Genomic DNA, 24224 nt, shown 5'->3' with positions numbered 1-24224 from the left:
CAGTGTTGTCTTATTAAGTAAATACAATTCCATACTTGCCCTCTTCCTGTGGTGAAAGATGATGGGACAATAATGCCTAGAGAACAAGCCTGAAAAGTGGGCAGCTGCCAGAATACATGCCAGCGGAAGATAAATGAACACCTTTAAATGAGACAGGGATGGCCTCAGCCTGAAGTCATAGGAACAGAAACCACAAGCTCATGAGCTGCCAGTGCTGTCCCAAAATCAGAGTTCTTTTACCCAGCGTACCTCAAAAGCAACAGCAATGTCAAGATTTTTTTGACATTATTCAGTTCATAAGGTTTTTTTCAACACTCCATTTTAGATACACATTTACAGAGCGGATTTTCTAAGCAAATGCAACAGGCCAGCTCTCACTTCACACAGGTTAGAATTACTTAAAATTTACATGGAAATCCTTCAAGATTTGACTCATTTACATAACAGCAGGTGGAAGAAGGCATTTCACAACACCCCACAGCCAAAGACTGTGCTGACAGTCAGCTTCATCCCCTGGAATTCAGAGCGTAACACAGTCCCTCAGCTCTCACACCTCTGCCTCACCTTCTTCCAGCACTGCCAGACTGAGGCCTGCTGTGGATTGTGTCCAGCCCCACAGCACAACATCTTGCTGCTGAACATGGCACCACCCAATCAATTACTTATACCAAACATGCAGCAGAATCCGGCTACATGAGCCCACAGGCACCAGAGGAAGCACAGGTCTCCCCTCTGACAGGGCCTCCCTGAGGAAAGAGGGCCCAGGCTCACAGCCAGCATCCACTCCCCAATCTTCCATGGTTACAGGCCTAGGTAGGGCCCCCTGTCGCCTAAGCAAGTAAAAAAGCCGCATTCCCACAGGATTTGGTCTCGCTCCTGCACGCTGAAGCAGCCTCAGACCTCGCCCCGCCACCACCCTCCCTCAACCGTTCCTAGAGGTGGGAGGCGGGTGCCTGCGCCTTTAAATCCCCCCAGGCTCCTCCCTCCCCCGCCGCTGGCCCCGCCCCGCTGCCGCGCGGCTCTTCCGGCCTCGGCCCCGCCCCTTCCGGCTCCGCTCCTTTAAGGCCCCTGAGGCGCGGCGGCGGCGGCGTTGCCGGTGAGCGGGGCTGGGGGCGTCCGCGGTGGGGCCGGGGAGCTCGTGGCTGAGGCCTGGTGCTTGCGAGGCTGGGCCTTCCCCTTCGGCCCTGCTGGTGGGGTGGTTGCTGAGGCTGGGCCGGGCGGGGAGGGCTGTGGAGACCCGCCTGAGGTGGGCGGAAGGCTCCTGATCTCTGCGAGCTTCCTCTTCGCTGTGAGAGACACCCGGCTTAGCTGTCCGCCTCCTGCCTTCCTGGTAGCTCCCTTGTGCTTATTTTGTACACGTTTGCCTCTCCCCGGCCTGGTCACTGTGTAGCTGGTGGTGGTGAGCCCTGTTTTACAGGAGGGCCTCACACTGACTGACTCTCCTACAGCCCTGCGCGTCATACAGCTGAGTCAGGGATGATAAAAGCAACCCTAAGTAAGCATTGCTGCTTGAAGCATTTCACCCTATGGATGTGCTTCTGTATCCCTAGATTTTTCTTTTGAGGTGTTGCAACATTAAAGCAGCTGTCATTCAATCTTACAAAATGGATAGGTGGAGAATTCAACAAGTGTCAGTTGTGCTTAACAATATATAGCTGGGTGGGAGAAGAAAATGTTATTAGTCTTCATTAGTTTTAATATTGGTTCAAGTCCTCTAATGCTTAACTATCTGTGGAAAGCTTTCCCTAATTAAATAAGGGAGTATAATTACTTAGAGGAAAAAACTAACTCAGAAGTGGTTATGCTTACTGTAGGTCAGACAACTCTTTGATATGCCATTTATGCTTTGAGAAGCTTATTGCCCTACTTAGATTTCATCAGTTCAGCTAATAATGAGATACACAGAGTGACTTTCTGAATAAAAGTTACAGGCTGCTCTCTGGACTAGCTCTGGTCATATACAGACCTGATTAACAGGTCTCCAGCAGAATCAGCTGCTGGAGTATTGAGTTAAATTCATATTAACTTCCACAGCTACACATTTCTGTATTGTATATGTGACAGCTGGTATGATTCGAAGGAATTTTGTGGACTTTGTGGCCGAAGGTCTCATCCTCACTGCCATCCTGAATTAGATTTCCCTGGTAATGGGCCCATGTTCATATCCCTTCTTATATTGTAAAACAAGGCTGAGGTAGTGCAATATATGGAGTCTTGAACTGCTACTATCTGCCCTGCTTTTCCAACAAAAGGACCTAATCTGTTAGTCTGAAATGGAAATCATATTTTGGTATTGATCAGAAACTGGTTATGGTTTTTTTGTTAAAATAACATGTCTGCTTGCTTGTTGCCAGGCACTGGATGACCATAAATAAACAATGTCTGTACCACGTGGAGCTGTCCATGCAAAATGGATAGTAGGGAAAGTAATAGGAACCAAAATGCAGAAAACTGCCAAAGTGAGAGTGACAAGGCTTGTGCTAGATCCTTACTTACTAAAGGTAAAAGCTGGTTAACATCTTGTCCTGCATGGTGATTTTTGTACTTTGTGGAGGAATGTTTTATTATAATATTATTATGATAGAATTTTTGATACCTCTTTACAATGCAAACTCCTTAAGGAACTTGCAGAATGATTTGGCTGTGGGGATGACTTCAAAGGATGCAAAGCAGTATGTTGTGAGGACACTTCATTATAAATTATCTGCTAAATATATTTCTTTGAAGTGCTTTGTTAATGCACTTCATTTGGTCTCAGTTGAGAAGGTAACTTCTTGCTGTTTCACCCTTAGATTTAATTTTTCGTATTGATTTGGAGTATGCTTTGGTTTGGAAACTTGACAATCAATTTTGTAGTAGTTTTTCAGTACAAATAACTGTAAGCATACTTAGTATTTGATTCTGTGTTGTGTTATACGAGCTTTGTGTTTATCACTTTTTGTCAATACATTTCAAACAGGGAGGATAAAATTAGTATTTTCTCCATTTTTAGATAGGGGAACCATGGTACAATGTAGGTGGAATAACTTGCCTTTGGTGACCAGAAGGTTAAGGATAGAGTCAGGATTAGATAATGGGTCTTGTGGATCCCAGTCCAATACTTTATGCAGTAGAAGAACTGGTTGACTTCTTTCTTAAAAGAAAGATTCTGAATTCTGTTGTTCCAATAAGAATAAATATTGCATTTTTATATGAAAGAAAATGAATTGAGCAAGAAAACTCTCCAATGACAAACTAAAAACCCCACTGATTTCAGGGCTGATGAACTTTAGACATATTAGGATGAATAAGAATTAATATCAGTTCTCAAACTGTGGACTGGACAGGAAAGTCATTCAGCTTGGAAGAGCCAAGGCAGCTCTCTTGAAGGTGGCACTGACTGCAGCTTTCTGCCAGTGGAAAGTGGTGATGCTAGGAAAGGTGACCTATGTTAAGTGAAGAGTTTATTTTTACCTGTATCCACATGTTCACTATGAACAACTTTTTGTACTTGGCTTTTTCTTCCTCACCTCCTTTTCTGCAGGCTCAGTTGACAACAACATCCTGACCAGAGACTGTCAGGGAAGTGTAGTGCTGTGCTTTCTTTGGAAAAACAGTAGAGTGCACACTTGCATTTCTCTTCATGATCCAAACCAAATCTCATTTGGAAAAAAATATAAGACTTAACTTTTGCTTAGTGAATTTCAGTTTGGTTTATATTAACTATATATTTGCCAATTGCTTAATTTTGAAATCTAATGCCAAGGTTTCCTTTTTTCCTTCTACAGTTCTTTAACAAACGAAAAACCTATTTTGCCCATGATCCATTGCAGCAGTGTGTTGTTGGAGACATTGTTCTTCTGAAAGCTTTGCCTGAGCGAAGGAGCAAACATGTGAAACATGAACTGGCTGAAATTGTTTTCAAGGTTGGAAATGTCATAGATCCAATAACAGGAAAGCCCTGTGCAGGAACCAGATTCCTTGAAAATCTGCCAGATTCGGAAAATCTGACTGAGGCAGATACTACCTATCTAAGTGAAAAACTTCAGGAACTTAAAGTTTGTTCAACAGACAAATAGTGGGGAAGATATTTCATCAGAGGGCTTTTCAGCTTGTCTCTGTCAGGGATGTTTGGCCCTGCTGTTGTATGTTAAATGTTTCAGTGAAATCTGTAGTCAAAATAAATAGTAAATATAGTTGCTTATAAGAACAGATGTTACAGATTAATAGGCACCTCCAATCTTTAAATTAGAGAAAATGTGAGTTTAGTGTTAACACTCATCTTGTTGCATGTAGTTTTACCCCAAGCCTTGATAGTTTCAAAAGCCAGCTGTTAGAATGATTTCTGTATTGAGAAAGACAAGAATATAACTTTATGTAATCTTTAAGTTTGGTGGGAGCATCTTTATATTATTTGATTGTTCTGTATTGCAGACAGTCTTTTGTGGTTTGTAGGATTACTTAAGATAATGCTATTAAACTTTTTGAAAGGAAGTGTAGAGTTTTAAAACCAGCTACCTGCATGTGTCCTTATTTCTTCTTACAGTCTCAGTCATACCACATTGCAATACCTTCTGACTTTCAGAATCTCTAACAAAAACAGAGCCACTTGCCTTTATAGTGGCAGTAAGGTGAGAATAAAAATTTTGGGTAGCTTAACATGGTTCCTTTGTAACCTGGCCAAAGGAGGTTTTAATTCTAGGAGAGATGGATCTCTGATCTGCCAGCAGGAAATAGAAACTGATGAGAATACAAAGCCAAAAAGGTAGAAGTAAAGATGGTTATTAGATTTAGACTCATCAGAAAAGCTAAAACCAACATGTTTTGGGAAAGATACAGGTACTGATTTGCTGCTACTTTAATATGAAACTAGAGGGCCATAGCAGTTAATGATTAAAGATTGCTTTATCCTGCTGCAGCTCTGGAGAACTTGTGTCCTGTCTTCAGAACATCAAGCAAACTCAGTGTGCAGCTGTTAGAGCAGCCTTCTGTTGCTGACTCTTCACTCAGATCTGAAGGGGCATCTGCCTCAAAACCCAGCATTTGTGGAGATAGTATTCCCTGTTCCTATATGGAGGAGAGAGTGGTATATTAAAGTGATGAGAACTCCTTTTTGAAGTGTCTACTTATGTCATTGGTCTTTGTTTAAGATCAGAAGCTAAAAGAGGTGTATCTGAACAGAGGTCCTCTGACCTAAGATACCTTACTTCAAGAAACGGAGCCAGTTTACACGAGTAAGCTATCAGTTGTATTCCCCTCCATTGTCAGAGTGGTGTAAATCATGTGCCCTTTAACTTCCTTCACCTGCACAAAATCAGTTTCAGCTGCCTGCAAACTCCTAACAAAGTCCAGTTGAACTCAGCAAATTATTTGGTCCAGGAAGAATGGAAAACGTGCTTCAAACTGAAAAATACTGCTCTGAATGCTAGGCCTCAAGCACTGTCCCGTGTGTCAGATCAATAAGCTGAGATGTCAAGTTACTTTGATTCAGATGTCTCTGTGTAAATCAATAATGTGACCATGGTCTCTGACTTTGAGGAAGTGTCTTAAATATATGGCAGTAGGTTATTCTTGTTGATATGTTTGTTGAAGTGGTTTAGGTTTATGTAAATTACTTAGTAACTGTAGCTGGCTGATTAAGGACCTCCTCAAAGCAGAAGGAAACCTGAGATCTGACTCCTGCTCAAGTGAATGTAAAATGTGAAACTTCATCCCTAGCAGAGATTAAGAGAAATCAGACCCAGGGCTGTAGGAATGTATTGTATCCTGCCTTGTATCTGGGCAGGCGGTGAAGGAACTTGACCCTCAGTACTTGGGATATGAGTGTTCTAATAACTAGACATAAAACGTTTATAGGATATAGAAAGAGTTTCCTGTTTGGGTAATGTGTTGCATCTACATCTAACAGGGGAAGTAAATCTTTCCCTGTATCTCCTGTGATTTTTCTTGAGTAGCTGTGAAAATGTCTTCTTTTTTCTAGGGTTGATCCATCACAGAGGCTTGTCAGGTTTTTTCATTTTACAGGTAGGCTCCTGGAGGGTTGTTCAAGAACTCAACATGCTGTCAGATCAAAATGTGATTAAAAATATGTAGTGTGAAGTATAACTTGTTTTAAAAAAGATGACAATTGTAGATTAAAGTGTTTGTTAAAGTGTTTTTCAAAGAGGCACCACAAAGTACTGATGTTAAAGCGCAATGCATGTAAGAGTAAATCAGAGGCTAGATTTACTCGTAGAGAGTGCTGATATAAAAATCATAAAATGGCAATGGGAACTGCATAGTGAAATAATACAAACTTCATATGTGTGATGTAGAAAGACAAGATTTGCTCATTAACTTGTTTTCTATGTTTATTGGCTGCTTGCTTTTAGAACTGTCCTGTAACTATCAGCCTAATTATAAGTTTGGTATTAATTTAAAGCTTTTTAAGGATTTGATGCTAACACACAGCACCATTTTAGCCAAATTAAAGACTTACTGTAGCCGGAACAGTGGGACAGTGGGGAAAAAAAACCAAAAAACCCAAAACATTTCAACTATGCGTGCGTGAAAAACTTATTATAAGAAGTTTTTGCCCATGATTCAACACATGCTTCCACTCTTTCTTAGCGTTTCGCAGGCGAGACCCCAAAGCGGGGCCGGGTCCCCCCCAGGGCTGAGCAGCCGGGGATGGGGGGGGGGGGGTCCCGGGCCGGGCCGTCCGCGCATGCGCACCTGAGGCTTCGCCGTCGCGGGGGGCGTGGCCGGGGGACCCCCGCCCCGTCCCCCCCCGGCCCAGGCGGCCCGAGCAAGATGGCGGCGCGAGTGCTGCTGCGGCGGAGCCTGGCGGGAGCCAGCGCCGTGCCGCGCCTCCCGCCCGGCGGCGGCCTGGCCCTCAGGTGAGCCCTGAGGGGGTGAGGCGGGCGGGAGAGGGCCGCCGAGCGAGGCTGGAGACGAAGCCGACGCCCCCACCCACCCCGTGCCTCCCTTCGCCCCGCCGCGTACATTTCCCCCTCCCCACCCCTTTCCTGGCTGGAAATGGCGCCCCGCTCGCTGGGGCAGCTGACGGGCCGGGCCCGCGGCCCTCCCGTGGGGCGGGGAGCGCGACTCGCTCCGGGTGTCCTTCAAGGTCATGGGCCCCGAGGCCAGCCCCTTGCCTTCCCTCCCCCAAGTCCGCCCCTCCGTGGGGATGGCGGCCGCGCCGCTGCCCCGCCGCGCCGTACCCCTGCCCCGCCGAGGGCCCGGTGCCCGCTGCCGCCTGCCCCCCCGGCCTAGGCCGCACGGACACGGCAGGGTGCACAGGCACCCCACGGCCACGCATCGCCGGGTTTCGGGCTGCGCGCTCACCCCGCACACGGGTGTTCCTGCTGTTGAGGTATATGGATGCTCAGCACCCAGATACCCCTCCAAGATCAGGGTGTGCAGCTGCTCCGCATCCCGACTCCACCAAGCAACAGGGTGCGTGGCCGCCCCGCATCTCGTGGCCTCTGGTGTTGGGGTGCGTGGCTGTACACACGGCACCCCCCTCGCTGTCGGGCCGTGCAGCCCACCCCACGCTCTCAGCGTCTGGCTGCACCCCTGCCCAACAGCCGTGTTTCCCCCCCGTGTCAGGGTGCATGGCTGAGCACCCCAGCATCTGCCTGCCTTCACGATGCAGAGCTACCATGGGCCCCAGCACGTCTGTGCACCCCTGGGGTGTCAGGGCACCTGTATTCACACTGCACACAGCAGCTGGGACGTGTGTGGATGTGCCTGCAACCCCCAGGTGACCGGGCACATGGACAAGCACATCCGTCAGGTTTTGGGGTGCAGACATTTGCATGCTCACATGTCTGATGTGTGAAAGGTCAGACACACACACACCTCCTGGGGGGCAGGGGTGCACACACACAGCTCTTGGGGCACAGGTGTGGACACGTGTGTCATGGGCGTAGGAAGCAGACACACACGCTCCCTGGGTGTTAGAGACACAGAAGCAGCCAAGCTGGGATGGGTCTACACACAGTTTTTCCTTACTTTCTCTGAAATGGGGAAAGCTGCTGTCTCAAGCCTCAGAACAGGCAGTGGCCCCTGTGAAGACTAAAGGCATCACTGCAAGCTGCTGTTTAAAACAGGAACGGGTAGAGTTGTGTAGAGGATATGTTGTGAGATTTTATGTGCATGTTTTGGTGGTTTTTTTCATTTCAAATAAACTTTGACATATGTTTAGACCACAGATCAAAAACTGTCAGGGTTTTTTTTGACAAGTTTTTTTTCTTTTTTTTTTTTTTGACAAAGGTGGGGGGGTTTTTTTGACAAGTTTTTCTCAGGTTTTTTTTGACAAGTTGTTTTTCTTTCTCTTCCAGGCAGACATGGGTTTCCACAAAGTCTAAATACTTGACCTGGTATCTCCCACCCAGTTTATATTTTGTACTAAAGCAGAAGCTAAGTGGGATAGAAGTGTTTTCACCATCATTCTTATCTAAGCAAGCTATTTAGTGTTCTTTTGTGTTCACAGCCCAATCTTTGTAGCAAGAAAGCTAAGCCCATAGGTAATGCTTGTAGGATAAGAACTTGCTAGCAAAGTCAACCAATGTCCTAAAAGATTGCATGAAGACTCTCTTTAATAAATATTGTTCCCAGAAAATAAAAAATTGTGAAGTGTGTGATGGTAATTCCATATAGCATATCTACATTCATTCTGTGTGTATATTCACATTTTCATTAGTGGTATTTGGGGTTTGGAACAATCTGGATCTAACATCTGGTTTACTTGGAGCAGGTGTTATAATATTGTGGAGCATAATGTTAAGCTACTTAAAAGTAGATCTTTTGGATGATGGATTAGTTTTGAACTAATTCATGGTTGATGCTCACAACTGGAAGTCCAAAGACATGAATTTAGTCCCTGCTCCTCCAGAGCTGATCTTGGGTACATATTGCCCACACAAGTGAACCAGCACTCACTTCAGGGCTTCTTGATTGGTGGGTATCTACGAGGACACCAGTAGTGTAAGGCTTCTCTAAGGATATGGCTTGAAGATAGGAACCTAGCATCTCAGGTTGGGTGTGCTGACTATCTGTTTTAATAAACTTCAGCTGTTACCATTCCTTAGTATAAATAAAGTGCATATTTAGATGGATAGTCATGATTTGTTAGTCATTGTTCGTGAGGAGCTTTACAATCGTTGGGTAAAAGATTTTACATAAATGTAAAGTATTACTCATTTCATTGTATTGAAAGTTAAATATACCTCCAGTTTTAGGTGCAGTCTAACATTCAAGTCACGAGAGTCTCCTGATAGCAAAGGAATTTGCTTGGCAGTGGTATCCCCATAACTCCAGTTTGCTCTTGCTCTGATAAAGCTGGTTCACAAAAAAAACAATGATTATTTGTCTCTTTCATCTTCAAAATTTGCTACAAACAATAATCCTCTTAGAAGAGTGTTGTAAATGTTAGTTTGCTAATTCTGTTTAATGAAGGGGAAGAAATGGCAATAGCTTACAGATCTGTATTGAAAAAATGAGCACTGCAGTACTGGGGTTGAGTTCTGTCTCCTAGAGCCCCATTTGCTATCTAGTGAGCATTAGTGCTAACTTTAAGGGAGCTTTTTTAAAACAGCAAAACAACTTGGATTTATTAGGTGGGGTTTACCCCATATCATCTGGGACAGCTTGAGTTTCGGTGGCCTCATGTAGGTGTGACAACACAACTGCAGTCACCTGTACCAGGCCTCCCCCAGCTGAGATCAGAGATCTGTCTACTCCAGACAGCTGTGTACCCTCTACTCTAGCAACAGCCTTATCGTGGAATGCCCTTTTAGATGCTTGTTCTTAGGAATAGCTGCTTAGCTTTCAGCACAGTAACATGTTTCTGTGTTTGCCTAGGGCCAAAGAAGGCGTCATTTTCAATAAATACACCAATAAGGTATTTACCAATTACTTCTTAACTTTGAAGGTCATTTTAGCTGCAGTTGCTCTTCTGTTTGTTACTGTTTCTCTGCTGTGAAATACTTTTTTTTTTTCCTCCATCCTGCTTCGACAGGGTGAACCAGTGCATTCTGTTATTTTCAGACATTGGCACTAAAAGGTTGATTGTTGAAAAACACTGCAGGCATGAACTACTTTTGTGTAATACAGACAGCTGTGTTCATTAAGAGATTTTTCCCAAAGGAAGTTGATATTTTCTTTTTTTTTTACCTTGAATGACTGTCACAAACTTTTGAGATCTGGAAGACAGTTTTATAGCTGAAGATTGATAGCTATCTTCTGGATCTCCTAGTTGGTAATTAAGGGTAAAAAGTTGACTTCTGGGAAGGATAAGGTTTAAATTTCCAACTGTAGTGCTGTGTTTTTAGTATGTCAGATAAATAGTATTTCATCAGAAACCCCATATCAAAAAGAAGCAAACTGAAGGAATTGCTTCTTAAGAGAAAGAAGAAAAAACATTTGAGCTTGGGGTGGTCCCCTATCATACATTGTAGAGAATCAGTTAAATACATCAGCTTTCTTGTCGTTCTGCACAATTCATGGTGATTGAGGGTCTTCTGTCAGCTGGAAAAGAGAAGAATAATTCCCTTAACATAATTTTTGAAAAGCACAGTTATCAATTGTAATCTTTTGTGTACTCTGTGGTGTGAAGGGAAGTGGTGTTATTTTGGAAGTGTACTTGCAGAAACTGCATATAGATGAGATGGTGAACTTGTTCTGTTTCAAAGAAAGGGAAATTGTGAATGTTGATCAAAGAATGTGGACCTGTAGCCCTACATGATACAGTTGCCAGAATTTGGAATTGAAATATTGCTGCTTGTTTCCTATCACTCGTAACTTTTCCCAAGTCAGACTTGCATTCTATTTTTTTCTCTTGAAAGATGCGCTATTTAACTTTTCCTTTTTTAGAGCTATACTTAAACAACATAGGAACATATGGGAGTTACTTTCCTGTTTACACTGTACAAAGTTTTCCTTACGCACAGTCTTTTTGCTCTTTTTCACTCTTGTCTGTGTACATCGGGACAGACCTAGCCTCCTTGAGCTTGATTAAAAAGAAGATAAATAGGCAGCAAAAGCAGCCATCCACCTGTTCCCTGCCACATGCACAAAGAATAAAAGTGGATAATGTATGGTTAACTGCTCAGTTCTGTATCTAGTAAAACGGTTTGTGAGGGGGTAAATCTCAGTGGGGAAAGAACTTTACCTTTCTAGGAAGTGGCTCAGTGTAAAGGTTTAGTAACAGACATGTATGTAACTGTGTGTTATGATACTGTTTGCATTAAACTTGATTGTGCCTATCTTCCCTGCGTTGTGGGCGTTTTCAAGACATGCTCAGTGACAGTATAATGTGCTTGTTAATATGTAGGGGGCTGGTATCTTCAGCTAGCAGACCTCGTGAAGACAGTTGGTTAAAATCGCTGTTTGTTCGCAAAGTCGATCCAAGGAAAGATGCTCACTCCAACCTTCTAGCCAAAAGAGAGACCAGCAGTCTGTATAAACTACAGAGTGAGTGATATTTTTATATTTAACATTACCATTTCTTTATTCTGTTCCTGCATTTCTCACATAATGCTGTTGTTTCAGTTCACAATGTAAAACCAGAATGTCTAGAGGCCTACAACAAGCTTTGGTAAGTGTGCCTATTATGTTTTCACATTTTAGACATGTTGATTTGATCCAAAGCTGTTCTGAAAATTGGCAAATATGATTATTTAGAGGGGAGGTGGAAAAATTCTGCTTTTGCTTTCAGGGTATGTTGTTATATAGATCATGCTGTTCTCGGAGAGAGATGGCAAAAGATACTTTGCTTAATTCACCCCCTGCCTTCCATCATGGAGGTGTCATTGTAGGATGCATGCTGCAATGTAGGATGATGCATTTTGTGAAAACATGGGAGATGTTTGTTGGAACAGCTCTCCCCCTTCCCCTAGTTGTCTTACAATTGCTGGTCTGTGTGGGTAGATCTGGTATGCTAGCGTGTCCCACTCCAGCTGCCATGTAGTGGTGATTGTCTGCATACAAGAAAGGGAGAGAGCACTGGTAAGTGAAACTACATGCCAGTATTAAATTGAAGCATAACTCTGAAGAGATTTTAAAAACCCAGGGGTTGATTTTCTCTCAGCTCGTCTATATCCTTCTACAAAAGTAATCTACCGTTAAAGAGCTATGCAAATCCTTGACTAGAATCTTTGCATTGGGGTGAATCCTCCAAAGGGAGCAGTACTGTTACAGGTATTCCAAAAAGTTACAACTTTATAACATGTATGAATTAGCAAAAAATTACTACTTTAAGAACAAAATTGTAGAAAAATTAGGCCTATTCTGCCTACATAAACACTCCTCTGAAGCCAGCACAACTGCCTTTTCAAGAACAGGATGCTTAAATTTGGAAACGTAGTGAGCCTCACACGTTTCAAAACAGCAGTGCTTTCTCACTGACAGTGATCATCTTGTCAGTTAAATAAAACATGCTTAGCATAAAGAATGAGTGAGAATACCAGCTGGACTGCAGGGTGGGGAAAGGAGTTCACAACTCCCAGTTAATGGCCTCAACTCTGTTATTGGTTGGCTGTACAGCCATGAATAGATCAGCTAACATCTCTATGCCTTCATGTGTTCACCTTTGAAATGGGGCTAGATAACCCAAAACAGTTTTCCCTGCTATACAAACATAGAAATCCACTAGAATAACATTCAATCATAAGGTATTTTTAGATTTTTTTTTTTGTTTAAAAAAATAATACGCAGAGAAGGACAATTAGCATTTAGCCAGCTTGCTGTTTGAAAGCTTAATATAAACATGTCCAATTATACAGAATAGGGAACCACTTCTCTGTGTTACCTCATGAGCTACCTAAATGTGGAGGGAAAGCAGAGGCTTTTCAAGGAAAGAGACAATAGCAAAGAAAGAAACTGCTGACAGCAATCTGATGAAGTATGTGTAGGTAGATTTATTCTTTCCACACCAAAGCAAATTGAAGTATTTCAGGAAAGGAGAAAACCTAAGAATGGAGCAATTAAAAAAACTAATCCTCTCTGAACTTCCTTCCTTCCTCTCCCTAAATTAAAGATGAACAGGTTAATTTCTTACTCAGTATCAAATCAGAATAATGATTAGTCATCATGTGTTAATAAGATAACTAAGACATAATTATGAGAGTACTTCATGAATCACTGTGTTTAAGAAGTTCTAATTCTTCTGAAGAATTAGGAACAGTTACTTTTAAAAAAGGAAAAGGTGTTGTTCATAAGGTATTCTGTGGGTGGTTTTTCTATAATTTGCAACAAAATATGTTTTAGGGTTATTGTAATAATTTAATATTCGTGTTTAAAGCTGCTTGTCTAGGATCTCATGCTTTGCAAAAATGAACTGATGGTGAAACATCTTTGGAGAGTCAGTCTGTCATATTATTTACACTATGTAGTGAGAAGTCTTGAGGTGCAAATTGGTAATGAGATTTGCTCAAGGCTGTCTAGAAAGTCAGTGGCAGAATCAAGAGGAAAACTCAGATCTAATGACTCTCAGCCCAAGACCAGCCTACTTCCTATGGTTTCATGTTGTGCAGAGACTCACTGCCCGTGGGCCAGACTGAGTACGAGGGGTAGTTATTCAGGGAAAAATATTAAAATGCAAAGTTCAACCAGACTAATTAACTTATTCATCAAAGTACAGTGCAATGAACGCTGTCTTAACTGAGTCAGCAATCGGTAAAAATTAATTTCCTAATCCTAATTTAGGCCACTTCAAAGTCTGAAAAAATGTTAGAAATACTGGAAATAGTCAACAGAAACTTTGTGGTGGAGGTATTTGTAAGGCAGTTTAACTGTATGCTTTATTGGGTAAGTTGCCTCAAACTAAGACCACTTTCTGAAATTGTAGAAAGCAGTATTGCCACATACTATGAAACTACTTGGTTTTATTCATTCAGCTCAACTGAATTAATAGCATTGTAATTGGTACAGAAGACTGTCCTTTCCTATTTTTTGTGTATTATACCGCCCTTGATAAAGAAAAGCTTTTCCTAAAGCAAATCACTCATGTAGTTAGGCTTCATTTTCTGTGAGGCATCCTGATTGATGCTTATTTTCCTAATGTGTTGGGTAACCTTCTGGGTGATAGACATAATGTATTGCATCAGAATTCTACCATGCTGTGTATTTGTCATACAGTCTAAGAAATGGTAACACTTATCTTAATTTTTCAGTGTTGTAGCTATCTTTCCCCTGTGTAGGAGATTTTTGTATTTCAGCTTTCTCTTCTGAAAAGTAGAGCTTGTGAATTTTCATACCATAATGATAAACGTGTGGTGATTTGTTATACATATCAACTGTAGCCTCCCTGAAGGAAATGCAAAATAGTGTCTGTATTCCTTGTTTTCAAGTCAAGAGGTGCTGCCAAAGATTCATGAAGAAAAACACTACCCATGTGCACTGGTGGGGACTTGGAACACGTGGTACGGAGAGCAAGATCAGGCTGGTAGGAGATAGAAGTACAACAGAATGTAAAACCATACAAGTGAAACGTGTGCTTGGCAGGTTTCTTCTCTTTAAATCATCTCTGTTGACAGTAAACCTTTAGCAAATGTATACAGTGAGGGTGTGTGTGCATAAAATTATCAGTAGCCATATTAACATTTACAGTGCTTGCTCTTTGTCTTGTTGAGTTTGACAGTAAAGCATTCATTCCTAAAATCTGTTGTATTGTTAATACAGTTTCATGTTTTCCAGGTGGTTGATTAACAGTTTTGGGAAACGCTTGTAAAATGTGGTCCTGTAATACTTTGCGGGCACAGATCATGTTCCTGAATATTTAGGGTAAAGGCAAAGGCTTACAAAGACAGAATTTATCTTGCATTGGCCAGTATAAAAGCTTTATTCAGACTTTCATACTGTAATTGCTGTATGATAATGACATGCAAATCATTCACACCATCTGAAAAAATGATGCATTGTAAACTCAACAGTAAGCTAGGCCTTTACTGGAGGAAAGTAAAAATATTTCTGTTCACGTTCATGTAAGGATACTACCTAACTATGCAGACTGAAAATATATTGGAATTAGAAATTACTGAAGAGCTGCTACAGAGGTAACTACAAAGAGTGCAGTGTAGAGAGAAAACCTGGAACATTTCCTAGGCCCTGGGAAATTGAAGGAATGGGAAGCCACGAATACAGAGTGGTGTACTGCTATTTGTTACGTAGTTTGTTACGCAGCTCCATCCTTACAGCTGTGCTAGTATCGGTGTCATTGCTTTGTTACTGAAAAATGCAAACACAGGTTTTCCTGCATTCACAGCATATTGCAATATTGGCACTGAACAAATGTGAAGAAATAACATTAGATAAACCAAACAATGTCTGAGAAACAATTCTGAAAGTTGAAGGGAAATTGGGGCATGAAGACAATTGAAGTGACCACATCTTAGCCAAGTCTCATTCGTTGCTTTTGTGAAGTATTAACAGACTGTATCTGTAACTGCATCCATAACCTGCCTTGAAAATGTTTTTGCAACAGTTCTGTCAGTGCAATAAAGCAGATTATGGGGGGTTTTGACTTTTTAGTACTTGTGCCCAGGCTGTGTTAATATTAGGTGGATATATCAGATTTGCCCTGGGGATAAGACAGCAGAAGCAGGCGCACTGGATGAATCTGCTATCATAGTGAAGTGCTTTACATTACTCTCCAGTTCGCTGTCCTGGAAAAAGCACAGAACTGCTTTAGAGGAGAGAAAGTAGCTTTTGTGACTCTGAGGTGAAATATTGTTGCCTTGCTATATTAAGTACCTGTAAGTAAATCTTGTTATGATTTATTGAAGGGATTTATTATGATTTATTAAAGAGAGAGTGCTTTGAAAAAAATGAAATGGAGATACCTGCTCTGAAATTGTTTTTATGGGGAAAATCCTAGCAAATGATATCTGAACATGCTACAGTTGTTACTTTTGTTTTTTTAATGTAATGTCTACATCAAAAATAACATTCGCATCATTTTTCATATCCTACAGAAATTGTGTTCCTCTTTGTGCTTGAATAATTTACTGAACTAAAAAGTCTACACCTCTATTGTTCTTAGATGAAATTGGTATAAAACATATTTTTGGAATTAAGTCTTCCTCTGAAATTGAATCTCAATTTCAACTACAGTCATGTAAAGTTATCATCTCTTACTAGCATGGCAACAAAAAGTCCTTTCAGAAATGTCCCTGTTATCTTCAGGGTAGATTGCAAAATTGTCTGAGAATGCTTTTCAGAAAGCAGATGATTGCATTATTTTTAAAATGTTCAAATGTGTAGTGCTTTCTTTAATGAAAATCTATTTTAAACCTATTATCTGATTTCTATTTTTGTCTAATTCTGTAATATGAAGGGCATTTTATACTGTGATATTCCATAAGATTTAGCACTGGGCTGTGACATTCCTAAAAAAGCTTCCTTTTTTCTGTTTCAGTTCATCTGTGGAGATATGAGGGAGGCTATCCAGCTCTCAATGAGGTCATGAGTAAACTCCGTCAAAATAAGGTAAAATGAACTGATTTTGTTAGAATTGCTTATTTTACTCAGAAGAAAACAAAGAATAGACCAAAAACCTGCACATTTGGATACCTGCTTTTACTTCAATATCTCATCACTTCCTGTATAAACTTAGAAACCTCTTTGGAAAAGGGTTTATTCTCAGAAAAAACAGGGTTCAATACCTGAATACTTTGTGAAACACTTAGACTTAGTGCTGTGTAAACATGCCACTTGAAATTTTCAAATATGCCAGGGGAGTTTGGATGCTTTTACAGTTTAAAGGATGTCAATGTCCCAAAATCCCAAGATAGCATTAAAAAAGAATAATCTAAGCCACCGTATGTTTTACTGCTTTTTGTTGTTGAAGCATAATACACAGTTTGACAGCAATCACATTGTTTTTTAGGAATTCACAGAGTTTCGCAAAGAAAGAGGTAACATGCTTCTCTCACGCAAGAACCAATTACTGTTGGAGTTTAGTTTCTGGAATGAACCTGTTCCCAGAGAGGGGCCCAATATTTATGAGCTGAGATCCTATCAACTTAGAGTAAGTTTAATTTTTTTATTTTTTAAGCTCTGTGCTGTTATAAAATGTTCAAAGCGTGTTTATACAATGTAGATGGAAAACAGGCCTCATCTTAAAAATCTGGTTCTTATCAAAGCTGATGTCTGAGTCATTGTTGCTGTCAAAGTGTGGGGTCCAAAATAAAGGCAAGCTCCAACAGAATACTAGTACCTGCAGGGCTGAAAACCCTGTGTTTTCATTTGAAGGAAACTTCAGGCAAATGACTAAGAAGCAATCCAGTAAGCAAACAGTAATTACAGATGATTATTGTATGCTTATCACTTGAAGGAAATTATTTTGTTAATACAGAGTGTTTTCCGTATGTAAATGTTGTGGAAACTGTCCAAGTATTCTAACTTTCATTAAACTACAGTTTTAACAGTCTGTTTTGTTTTCATAGCCTGGAACAATGATTGAGTGGGGAAATTACTGGTAAGTGTTGCTTTAGCACTTGCGTTCTCCTATTTGAGAGATATATGTGTAAAAATCATGGAAGTGGCAGAATGGTACCAAAGCATTTCAGTCAGCCGGTTAATGGCCTGCTTCTGTACTTACACTAGTTGTAAGGTAGTTCTTTGACACTTAATTTATGCTTTGAGGAAAGAAAGAGGACTTCTGTGTGCAAACATGGCGGGCTCTGGTTTGGCTTTCCTTCACATAACCCTTTATTTTGCTGCAATATATCAGAAACCATTTCTTTTCAGCAGAAAGCATTGCTTAGTGAAGGGTGACAGTTAACTCCTCGAGATGATGTTGCTCTTTCTCAAGGCCGCTAGAAGCTGACTTACTTTTAGTTCAGATGGGCTAAATGTGGGCTTTTTTAATGTTTAAAAGTCAAATTGCTTCTTGAAAAGCTATCGAGCAGCACATCTGTGTTTTTAATATATAGGTTAAAAGCATTTGAGACAGTCTTCTGTTGAGTATATGCTTCTGATTTTGTCTTATTTAAAACCTGTGTAAGTTTCTTTCAATTTACATTCACTCTCCTTGAAGTTGTAATGGTTGAGTTTTCCATTATTTTGACAAAGGCAAGGACTTGGTTGTTTAGGCATGTCACTGTCATGATATAATTAATTTAATTTCAGTAATTTAAATAAAGTAAATTGAATTTAGAATTTTTATAAAATAGGCATATCTGTAGTGCTAGCCAGTCCGTTTTAGAAGACATAACAGATTTATAGTTAAGAGAAATATTGACCTTCTTTACACAACAAATCATGGAGCATTGCATAGGACAGCTGCACAGATATTCTGTGTGAATAAAAAAATTGTGGTCCACTACCACAAAATCTGTGGTAAATGAGTGTGGCAGAGACCATAAGACTGAAACTCAAGTTTTAGGAGACCCTGCTATAAAAATAGCTTGCCACTTTACACTGTTCCAGCAATTATCTCTATACTGAATCTAACATTGAGAAATGATTAATGCACAGTCTAGTGAAACTGTAGGCCTCCAATTTTAACTCAATCTAACAAGATATATAGGTATATTTTAATTACTTAGTGCTGAAAATCAGTGTTGCAGGTTTTTTTCTTAATTGCTGAAGTGTTATGCAAATGCTGTTTAAAATTTCAGCTTCCTTTTAGCTATGTTTTCCTTTCAATTATCACTTATTTCCTACCCAGATCTGCTGGTTTTAATGGCTGCTTTGCTCTTCTGTAGGGCTCGTGCAATTCGTTTCCGACAAGATAATAATGAAGCAGTTGGAGGATTTTTCTCACAAATTGGGCAGCTGTATATGGTTCATCACCTTTGGGGTAAATTTGTCTTCTCTGCTCTTTTTTCACTGAATCAGCCCCTAACAGACTGTTGACTTTGCCCAGGAGACAAGGTTTTTACAAAAGGCAAAGGAATGTCTTAAAAAAGTGTGGTTTTGTTTTCCATCAACAGTGTTGATTTTCTTAATTTTTTGTGTAGGTAAGTTTATTCTTCAAACAAGCAGCAGTGAACATTCCTGTTTTGTTCTGTTTCCATCAACAATTTCTCATGGCCCTTTCTTATTAGGGACTACTTACTTGCTTTCAATAACATAAACATGACAAGCCATATCCTGCTGTCTCTTTTCTCCATCCCCATTCATGCTAACAGGTTTTTACAGATTACTTTCAAGCATCACATATATCACAGCTACAAAAGGAAAGTCAAGCATTTATTTATGTTATTGCATCACAGTGTTTTGGCTTTCTCTGTGTGTTAGTCTCCACAAATACTTAGCTGCTTTTCACATGTAAGGATTATTTTAGCTTGAAGAAACTCATTGTCTAATATTTTATAAAATACACAGCATTATCTTTGTATCTCAACAATTCAGAATATTACATTCAAGCATTAGAAATCTGACACCACTCACATAGAACTGCACTCTGTTGCATTATATGTCTTACCTGTGTCTAAGACATTCTCTTCCCCAGTTCCTTCTGTTTGCGTTGGTTTGGGAGCTTTTCCTTTTTGCGGAGAACTTCTGTCTTTTTTCCTTCCCAGTGTTTTCAGCCTCCTAATTACACACTAGAATACTTTTAAGGGAGCTTTTCATGTGTAGAAGGAAAAGGAGTTACTTCTAAACTTTGTGCTTGTTGTTTTCCCTCACCAGCTTACAAAGATCTCCAAACCAGAGAAGATATAAGGAATGCTGCATGGCATAAACCTGGCTGGGATGAACTAGTCTATTACACAGGTAACCTATTAACTTCATTGGAATGCTGGAGGTAGACTTTTGTGCATGCCATCATTTTTGTTCTTCAGTACATTTCACAATGATAAGAAGTTTTGCATCTCTGGTGTGTGTGTGTCTGCATGTCAGTTTTGCTACTGTAAGGGAAAGGAGGGACTTTTCACTAAGCTGTAAAGTGAATTTTGCAATTGATCGTACAAACTTGGGAAAGTTGCTTAATTGCTGAAAAGATGCTTTATTAATGGTAAAGTTTTATACAAGCATCTCTCCTGTAGAAGAACAGATTTGAGTAAATGCTTACGTTTGTAACCAAAAATTTAGCGAGCCAGTAGTGAAATTTATATGAAATTTTTGCCTCTAATATTTCAATGAAATACAGGAGCCTTGTTAAATGCATTCCTTTGAAAAGGGAGTTTAGACTTTGGAACTAGAAGCTGGGAGATCTTTGAGATCAAAGATAGCTTTTATAACAAAACTCACAAAAGTATGCAAAGCACATCAGATTTTGGTTCCATAGGGTACATTTCAAAGGAGGTATACCAGAAAAATGTAAGATAACTTTCATTATCGTGAAAAGGAACAGAAATTACTCGCCTTCAAAGGAGCAGACAGATTATATTAAAAAAATCACTTGTTCTCAAAACTAGTGTGCTTCAGTTACAGGAATGTTGGTAGTTACTGGTGACTTGGCATGCACTAGCTGGGAGAGTAATTTGAAGACAATAATAATCTGTTCAAATTGATTGTGCAGAACTGCTAATGATCTCTGTTAGTGAAATTAAACCCTGTCTTCATTTTTTTCAGTGCCCCTTATTCAGGAAATGGAGTCCAGAATCATGATACCATTGAAGATTTCTCCGCTTCAGTAAAATCACTTATTTACTTGTGCCTACATAGATACAGTGACAAGTATTTGTCTTAAATTAATATATGGTATACATTGTATATCATAGTCTGAAATATAAAAGTACTGTATTGAGCTTATAAAAGAAACCTCTTTTCTTCAGATTCTAATGACCTTTTGCTCTTAGGATTGTACCAGAGAAAAAAGAAATACAGGGCTGTAAATAAAAGGTGGGTTAATTGAAAACGAGTACAAAGACATGTGAGTTCCTCTGTGAGACAGCCCCTCAGGTTAAGTATGACCTACAGTATTTAATATCTTCTGCTACACAGACAGTGCCCAGTGTTCAGTAACAGCAACAGAATGGAGTGTTACAGCTGCTGTGGGCTTTGTGTAGCATTATAATGACTGCAGATTTTAAAAACAAATGCGGGAGTTCTGAAATCAGAAGTTCTGAAGCCCTCAGATTGCATTGAAATACATGTAGCTGTTCTAGCAGGCCTGAAATCAGTAAGTAGCTCTTAATTTACAAATAGGCAGTCATTAATGGAGGATGATACTGTTTGTCAGGTGATAGCTTATAGTCAGAGAACAGGGCATTCGGTTTTGCAAAGACTCTGAAGCCCACTGAAACTAGTCACACATTTGTGTAGATATCTACACCTGAAATTAATTTTGTGAAGTATGACATACAGTTTTTGAAGAGACACTGACAAGACTTGGTTGTCTGAACATTCTGCAGGGAATGTGGTTCAGTTAAATACATTTATCTCTATAAACAACTGGGAAGTCGAGGAAAAGGGGTTTAATTTAGTAAGCAATCATGACTTCAGACATATGCTTGGTTGGGTGTTTCACTAACTGTACAGTAGGTGCTTACAAATCAATGTGTGAAACTGGTGCATGTTGAGTCAGTAGGATTGGCAGAAAGCGCTGTACCGTTACGTCCAGTTCTATTTTGGTTTCACTCTTAGACTAGAATGTATCAACACTTTCGGTGTCTGCAATTATGTGAACATCCTGTATGTGAAAATAATATTCTCTCTTTAAAGTGGCTACAAGAATCAGTGTAACATACTGAATGTACAAATCAGTTACTGAATGTCCAGTTTGTACGTTTCAACGAGTTTTCAGGAAGAACATACCAGTCAGTAAAATCCTTTTAATTTTCACATTCTACTGGCACCTTATATGTATTGCACCATCTGCGTTTTCTCTCATCTTGAAGTGTTTATTACAGAAAATTTTAATAATTGCATAGACTATTTCAGCTTAGTTAACCAATATCACTTCTCTGTGTCAGAGACAGCATTCCCCAGTATTCTGCTCTCCTTCCCCAAAATGAATTTACAATATCTCCATTACATCCCATTTTGCTGAGTGTTCTAGTGTTCTATCTATTGTGATAAATACAAAATATTTTTCCTTTTGATTTTTCTCCACAAATTGCACTTAGTTTTTCAGGTCTGATTTCTTCTTTTCCTCCTATGTGAAATACACTGCGCTCTTGCCTTTGCTTGAATTTCATCTTGAACAAAGTCGATGTTTTATCTGATTCTTGTCTGTTTTCATATTTTCCCCCTGTTGTCAACTGATTATGGGAATGTACTGAGGAAAATTCTGTACTATATATTAGCTTCAAGTTCTCGGGCTGGCTTACTCAGCAGACCAAGTAAATCATTTCAGCTGTTCCTTCTTGTAAATCAGTCACAAGCAGTACTATCATCTGGGGCTGTCATTTTTACAGACTTTTGGGACTGCTGTTTAGCTGCAAAAGTTAAAAAAAAAAGGATGACAATATCAGCTTCCAGTCCTTGTTAATTCTCCCAGTATCATCCCATATTTCTTGTTCCTAATTGTCCTTGTAATTTATCCCTCATAGCCAGTAATCTCAGAGACAAAAGGTGAAAAAACATTTTTGGAGTTATGGGATGTTGTGGGTCCTGATGCAGTCTGTGTTTCTTACCTTGAGCTAGGATCACCGGGAATTAAGTTCAGTCAGGCAGAGCTCTTGTTGTTTAAGGACCATGAAGTTTTTCATGAAGAAGAAATCTAAGGAATAAATGGATGTTCTGCAGGGTGACATCATGGGGCACAAATCTCTTTTGGTCTTTAAATGCTACCTAAGATGAATTCCCACTAGTTGTGTATTATGAATGTGCCTCCTGTCGTTCTGAGCTTCAAACTCATGTTCTGGCTGTCATCAGAGAGAGATTGGTTCCTGTTATTTTAGTTACAGATAACTATGTAAACTCGCTGAACATAACACAGTAGGTAAATAAGCAGTGCCAATCTTTTTCTTGCTTCTCTTTGCCTGAGCCCTTTCTAAAGTTGGTTTCCCTTGTTGCAAAAACTGTTGTGATTTTTTTTTTTTTTTTCCTCTTAATTTCATGGCCAAGTCTGCCTTCTTCCTTTGACTAGCAATACTTCAGCATTTCTTAGAGCAGAATTTGTAGAGTTCAGAACTGAAGTCACTTTCCAATGGCTGGAAAGTGGGGAACAGTGTCTGGAAGGGTCTCTGGTAATTACCAATTCTTGTTCCACTGTATTGAAGACAAGTTAAAACTCAAGTTTAGTTGTCCTGTAGTCTTCCTGAAAAAAACTGCAAAGAAGTGCCCTTGTGCAAATTGAATATATAACTTAAAGCAATTCTACCTCCCTAAATAGTCCCATTAAAATACAAAGCGTTCTGTGAAGCAGTGTGACTCCCCATCCTCTAAGTCAGGAGACCCACCTGAAGACCAGATATTACTTGCCTGATGTGTGCTGCTCTCCAGACCTTGCTCTACTGTGATGAGACATGTTCAGGTAAATCGTCAGCTTGATTGTAACATTGAAACTTCCCTCACACTGTGTTATTTCTCTCGTATTTTTTCACAGTATTTTACAGACAGAAGAGCTTAGCCACTCACTGAGCTAAATAACCCTTTTGGTACCTTCTGGACTAGAGGTCAGGCTTGATATTTGCGCAGGGGAAGGGGGGTGGTATTTTTTCTCAAACCAGTCAGACCTAAAGAGCTGTTGTGAAATCATTGGCACGACGCCTTGTTTCCATAGCACACAGACTGACAGAAGATACTGCTGTGAATGTTAACATCTCTGTGGCACAGAGCCTCCTCCACTGCCTTCTGACTGTGGCATTAGTGAAATTACATATACTTGAAGTGACACATGTCAGTGATTGTAGGATTCGGGCCTGTAGCTATAGCTGATTAGCTGGATGTTAGGTTTTGTTTTTTTTTTTTTAGTGGCCTTTTAATTAATAGAAAACCAGCAAACAGAAACACTTCTGCTTCATAACTGTAGAATTGAAGGGGAACACGCTGAATGAGAGCAGGAGTTTATACTTGTTCTACTCATGCAGTCTTGACTGAACAAAAGCATGATTGTACATGAGCTGGCCTTGGAGCTGGCTGAGATTTTTCTCAGGAAGAATTTAAAAGAGATCATCTTTAATGCTCCCAGAAGATTTCTGGTGAGCAGCCTGCCAACTATTGTCTGTCTTGGCTTTTGTGAAATTTTTTTAACTCTGTATACAGATATTCAGTATAGCTGTTTTATATGTCTGCTTTTCTCTAAAAAGCCATCGGAAGTTTGTTTCTGGATTTGTTTTCTTTTAACCCTTCTACATCTCTAGTATGTAAGTTCTGTTGTAACTTCAGGCAATTGTTGCCTCAGGTTTTTTGCCAAAAACATTAGA

General features: G+C 40.2%; 2 protein-coding genes across 3 annotated transcripts; both read left to right on the top strand.

Annotated features, from left to right (window-relative positions):
• Window positions 1-1032: 1032 nt before the first annotated feature.
• Window positions 1033-6560, top strand: MRPS17 (mitochondrial ribosomal protein S17). Of its 2 annotated transcripts, none has more exons than XM_074923105.1 (3): window positions 1033-1096; window positions 2355-2501; window positions 3768-6560. In XM_074923105.1, the coding sequence occupies exons 2-3, from the start codon at window positions 2379-2381 to the stop codon at window positions 4056-4058; spliced, it is 414 nt and encodes a 137-aa protein (XP_074779206.1). In that variant the 5' UTR covers window positions 1033-1096; window positions 2355-2378; the 3' UTR covers window positions 4059-6560. The 2 variants fall into 2 exon arrangements, with proteins under 2 accessions (XP_074779206.1, XP_074779207.1); XM_074923106.1 differs by lacking the exon at window positions 1033-1096 and adding an exon at window positions 1476-1495.
• A 160-nt stretch (window positions 6561-6720) lies between these two features.
• Window positions 6721-22079, top strand: NIPSNAP2 (nipsnap homolog 2). Its single transcript, XM_074923197.1, has 10 exons — window positions 6721-6857; window positions 11297-11436; window positions 11515-11560; window positions 14313-14407; window positions 16379-16449; window positions 16850-16990; window positions 17409-17440; window positions 18672-18766; window positions 19600-19683; window positions 20485-22079. The coding sequence occupies exons 1-10, from the start codon at window positions 6772-6774 to the stop codon at window positions 20547-20549; spliced, it is 855 nt and encodes a 284-aa protein (XP_074779298.1). The 5' UTR covers window positions 6721-6771; the 3' UTR covers window positions 20550-22079.
• Window positions 22080-24224: the final 2145 nt, after the last annotated feature.

This window comes from Athene noctua, chromosome 19 (genome assembly GCF_965140245.1).
Source record: "Athene noctua chromosome 19, bAthNoc1.hap1.1, whole genome shotgun sequence".
Taxonomy (NCBI): Eukaryota; Metazoa; Chordata; class Aves; order Strigiformes; family Strigidae; genus Athene; species Athene noctua.
The sequence above is the reverse complement of the archived record's forward strand: the minus strand, read 5'-3'. Positions and strand labels throughout refer to the sequence as shown.